The sequence below is a fragment of the Cynara cardunculus genome (genome assembly GCF_001531365.2).
Source record: "Cynara cardunculus var. scolymus isolate 2C chromosome LG 6, CcrdV1, whole genome shotgun sequence".
NCBI classification, from domain to species: domain Eukaryota; kingdom Viridiplantae; phylum Streptophyta; class Magnoliopsida; order Asterales; family Asteraceae; genus Cynara; species Cynara cardunculus.
The window spans coordinates 11,727,865-11,733,496 of record NC_037533.1 but is presented as its reverse complement, the minus strand read 5'-3'; the positions used below and the strand labels follow the sequence as shown (position 1 = coordinate 11,733,496).

Below are 5,632 nucleotides of genomic sequence, written 5' to 3'. Positions count from 1 at the left end.
ATTTTTTATATTTAAAATGAGATGTTTATCCAATATTTGATTACGTTTATCTATAGTTAGTTAGACGAATTCAAATATAAAGCTTTAATAAGTTATACTTATGTACAATTTACTTGTAATCTTAAATTTTAAGTAATATGCATCAATAAACAGTACTTCGTGCATAAAAAATCGTTTTTAAGAATTTTTATCAAATGCTTTATAATATAGTATAGATAACGAATCAATTTTTATAATTTTCATTATCATTATCGTTACGGCCCTTGAAATCAACATCATATAATTATGACTACATTTTCGATCTTCGAATGCATTTTATAAAATTGATGTCGGAATGTCTCCCAAATGACCTCAAATCCCAATCTTCAACGTTCTTCAGGACACCAACATCAAACAGGATTTCACCAACAATGCCATCACAGTTCATCTCAGCCATCACAGATTGACGAATGAAACGTTCTTCGGCTTCACCTTGCACGGGTCCCGTCTCTCTAACTTGATCGTACGCCATGGATCTGGGAACGATCATCCGTTGGTTCAAATCAAGAGCCAGTCTTTTCGAGTTTTGGTGGTATCTTGAGCCAGAAACTAATGGTTCCTGTAAGTGGTGCACTGGCTCTGAGGTCTCATTGTTTATGCTTTTGAGTTGCTGCTCAACTCTTGTGGAATATATGGATCCAGCTTTCGTCAGTAGTTCGATCACAGCTGCCCTGTACTCCTCGGGGTGATGCCGGTAATGACCTACATGAGGGGAGTTACTCCACTTCACCAATTTAACGTCACCACCAAGATTTTCTAATCGTTGAACAAAATTGCAGATAATTTGATAAGGAGCAAGTTCGTCGTTCTCGGAGCACAAAATGAGGTACGGTGCTCCCATGGCCTACATCGTTACGAATCAAAACAAACCCGTAAAAATTCTCATTTGAAATAGATATAGAATAAGGTTGGTGAGAACAAATTTTCATGAGAATATGAGAAAGTCACAACCTTGTAACCTTATCATAAAACTGGTTATGATAACCTTATATTTCGCATAATATGATTATAACGTAACATTCATACAATATAAAGGTACCTTCACCCTTTTCTCTCACATTCTCATGAAAATAAAAATTTCTCACATGATCTTAACTCGAGCAATGATTGTAATGGTAACTTACTACAGTGGAGTAGAGGGTTTGCCAATAGTCTGCACGTTGCAGCTCGAATTTGGTAAGGAACAACGCATCAAGACTAGACGAGAAACCGTTCGCGATCCATCTCACTATGACGGGGGGACGTGACACTTTTAGAATGGTCGGGTGAAGCAAAACTTGGACACCCAAATCACTTGTAAAATCGATAGGAGTAGAGTCATAAATGTGGCCAGAAACACAGTCTCTAACCAATCGAAGATCATCCTTCATCACAATTTTTTTAAGGTAAACATTAGTGCAACAACAAAGCACAAGCCTTAAGAACACAACACAAAGATGAAAGTTACCGGATTTATATGAATTGTGCACTTGCCATCAATTATCTACACGAAAAAGATACCGAGTTAATGCTAGAAACAACTACAAAATTAGAAACTAACAAAGAAATACGTAAAAAGAAACCAAGAATGTGAAACCCTTTGTAGAAAGAAACAAATATATGTGCATCAATCACTTCAAGTAGATCTAGCGGAAATCTCATCTTCCCTGGGTTTGAGTTCACGTGTTGCCTAAGCCTCTTTAGCCATAGAGGCTCACCTGCGATGACTGTAGGCCATTTGTGGTCGCCAGGGATTCATCGGTCTGCATAAGCTAACCCATATACCCACAGTTACCCAAATATATATACATATATGTGTGTGTGTTTCTGCAGGCTATATTCACCTGTAAAACTTTGTACATGCAAGCTTTTGGGCCACCAGAAAAAGATGCGAAAACAATCGGGCATGGTCTATCTTTTAGCTCCTTAACATACAAAACAAGAGAATTACAATTAGCACAGATATCGAGATCAGGAAAAACTGTGTACATCTTACCTCTTCCAGATCCCGGTCTGTATAGAATTTACTGAGTTCGTTTGGTTTAGATACAATACGATCAATGGTAAGATGTAAAAGGACTGACCTTAATGAGCTCACTTAGAACGTCTGATGCCAATGATGCTGCCTTATCTGGGAAGAACCTGAAATTGTGAATACCATGAAGCCAGAATGCAAATAATACTAGTATCATTTGTGTCTTTCATCTAGGATCAATTAGGCATAATCATCCATTTCATGAACCATTAACTAGTCTATGAATTTGGACTCATATTTGAACTCTAAAGCAATGAAGAAGCTATCAAGTTTCAATTTCTATCATAGGGTGCAAGCCAATTCATGAGCACATAATTAGCTCCCACAGCTTAATTATAAGTTGGTTTTCAATGAACCAATCAAACCAGAAGAATTACCAATCAGATAATTTCAGATATCGATGCCAATTTCAAATGCGAACTCAATCAATTATGTTGTACGATAAACCTTGAGGACGAAAATTGTGAAATAAGTTACAGAAATCATGTCCTTATTGTCCGAAAATTGAGGGAAACATCAGATGAATATTAGGGATTGTTGTAGAAAGCGATGAGAAACATACAGATTAAGGAATTGAGAATGGCAAACGAGAGAATCCCAACCGAGGGAAGAGTAAAGGTGGATGTAATTCTTCAAGTGCTTATCCTGACTTGACATCCATGCGAATACCACCACGATTCCTTTGGTGTTTCCTCTTGTTTCGTCTTGATTTCTCCTTCCCCAGTAGAATCTCCCTCCGAATCCCCACATTTGTTTATAATTCCTCTATCTCTATCTCCAAAACTTTATCTGAAGGTAGGAGAAGAAAACCCAGCAAATTAGTTTTGAAAGAAACAGGAGTCTGTGATTGAGGAATTTAGCAATAGCAGGTTGGTTTGTGGATATGGTGGAGGTTAAAGAAGACGAAGATGACGATGCATTTTGTTATGATCTTAAAGTTAAAAAATATAATATTGTTGAGTTTAACAAATTCAAAAAAATGCGATTGCTTGAGTTGTTGCTTTCAGAAAAGTTGGGGAAACTCTACCTCTTTTATAGCTTCAAAAAAGGCTTGGGAACTCTGTCTATTGTACAATTAAAATATTATTTCTTCTCTTATTCATTTATACAATTAAAATAGGGAAAAATTTAAACTCGATAAGCTTTAGTGTTTGAAATAATTTAGTCCTTAGACAATTTTTTGTAATAAATAAATTTTTGGACATTCTAAAACATGTTAAATAACTCATTGAACTTTCTAAAACCTGTTAGATACATCCTTATGACCTATACAACTGGTTAATATGGTAAAATAATGGAAAAAGATCGAAAAAAAACTCAATAAACATTCATATTTTGAACGATTAAGTAACTAAACAATTTTTAAACAAAAAAATATTTAGATATATAAAATTAATACATTACAAAAAAAAAAATAATTACATTTAAAAAAAATCTTTGATAAAATTCATTTTAATTAAAATTAAAATATATTATGTTAATGATTTTTCAAACTAAAAAAAATAAAAAAAATCAATGATTAAATTTATTTTAATTAAAAATAAAATATATCGCATACTTAAATTAAAAAAGAGATTTAAAATGATTATTAGTGAAATTTATTTTTATTAAAAATAAAATTTATTTTTATTTTTAATTAAAATAAATTTCATYAATAATCATTTTTAAACTTTTTTTATTTTTTTTAATTTGAAAAATCATATACTAAATATATTTTATTTTTAATTAAAAATAAATATAACCATGATCGGTTATATTTCATACATTTAGACTAATGAAATTGGGCCACAAAGCAAATATACAATACGGCCTAATGTCGTCTTTCCAAGTAATAAAGTGGTACAAGTACCGGAATATCGTCCACGGAGATTGTAGCCAAAGTTAAATGAGAGTCCAATGAAAAAGATGATTTCAGATGACAATTTCAAAAACTTCAGTTTGATATTAAGGTGAATTAAAATAAAATACAAAATATATAAAGGTAGCAAGGGTGTAAGACTTAAGGTGAGACCCAAACACAAATTCCAGCAGCTATAGCAATCAGTGTTTCAAAACTAAGTTCCATCATCTATTTTGAAGGCATTCCTCTCGGACTTCACCATTGCACTATATTATAGCTTTCCACCCATATCTCTATGTGGTGTCTGGACCAGGGATAGTGACACGATGATGTTTTCAAAATATATGGATAAACAAATCTCTTTGTTAAAAATCACTCTCTCGAGTCGATTCTCATATCATTTGAGTTGGCGTGTTCTTGATAGTTGATCTCTGAATCTATCACATTTTGACACTTTCGAAGAGTGACCAACCCGTCAGGAGTTAAGGTTTGAAAAACATATATGACAAGTCTCCTTGTCGGCAACTTTCTCAAGTCTACCTCTTATGTCATTCAAGTTGACGTGCTTATTAATGGCTTATCTCTAAGTCCATCGCACTTTAACACTTTCGAAGTGATCAACCCGTCAAGAAGTGTGCTTGGTTTTTATAAAAACTCGAATGAAACAATGGAACGTTGTTTACGAAAACACTTAGCTACTTTTGTTTGGTTTTAAAAATCTCACATTTCCGTCTCACACCCAAGCTATAAAAGCTTAGCTACTCATAACGGAAAGTAAATTACAAGAAAAATAAATGACGGAAATTAAAGACATAAACGTAAATTGCGTAAAGTAAATAGCGAGAAAGTAAATGACGGAAATGTAAATGACGAGAAATAAATTGCGGGAATGTAAATGACGAGAATGTAAATTGCGAAAATTAAATAACGGAAAGTAAATAACAATAAACGTAAAAGAACATAAAATAAAGAACAAGAAATTAAAAGACAAGAATTTAATGGATGAAAGCTTTAAAACTCAAGAACTTGAAATTTCTCAAAAGATTATCTTAAAATCAGTCCTAACCAGCTGATTTTGATCTTGAATATATGTTAGAAGGTGTGTTTAAATCACAAGGCTAAGCCCCCTATTTATACACAAAGCCTTGCACTAAACGACAAAGATATTAACCACTAGATAATGTCCAAAAGTTAATAAAAGGGAATCTTAAGTACAAGATGACATCTTAATTCAAAAATACCTGATAAAAAAAATCTTCCAGTTATTTTCCAGCTGTCTTCCATTCAGCATCCAAAAGTCAGCAGCTTAATCGTTAAGCCCTCGAAAACTGTGCACGTAACAGGTGGTTGCTGCTGCAATGTTGTAGCATCAGGCTGTTTTAGCAAAAATTCTCCATTAGCTTGTATCTTTGCGTCCCAACAAATTTAACCACAATATTTTTAGCTCCATAACAAAAGTATAAAGAAATAAACCAAAATGACTCAAAGTGGAATGAAAAGAAACAAATTGTGACTAAAAAGATGTAAAACGAATGCATTATATGTTGAATTCTCAACACATGTCACACCCCCAAACTTAAACCGTTGCTTGTCCCAAGCAACCAAAAGACAAATAAAAAGACTCAATTTATACAAAAATTGCATGATCAAGGCATTAAGTGCCAACCCAACAAGAGTTATACCCAACATGAGTTTCATAGCCTTTCATAAATCCAAGATGAGTTATTCAAAACCAAGTC

General features: G+C 33.3%; 1 protein-coding gene across 1 annotated transcript; it reads right to left on the bottom strand.

Moving 5' to 3' along the window:
* Positions 1 to 195: 195 nt before the first annotated feature.
* On the bottom strand, positions 196 to 3,007 carry LOC112514548. The gene is made up of 6 exons (XM_025121076.1): positions 2,616 to 3,007; positions 2,103 to 2,160; positions 1,863 to 1,943; positions 1,487 to 1,522; positions 1,164 to 1,403; positions 196 to 883 (listed from the first exon to the last, which is right to left on the bottom strand). Exons 1-6 carry the CDS (start codon positions 2,801 to 2,803, stop codon positions 290 to 292), a joined length of 1,197 nt encoding a protein of 398 aa, XP_024976844.1. The 5' UTR covers positions 2,804 to 3,007; the 3' UTR covers positions 196 to 289.
* Positions 3,008 to 5,632: the final 2,625 nt, after the last annotated feature.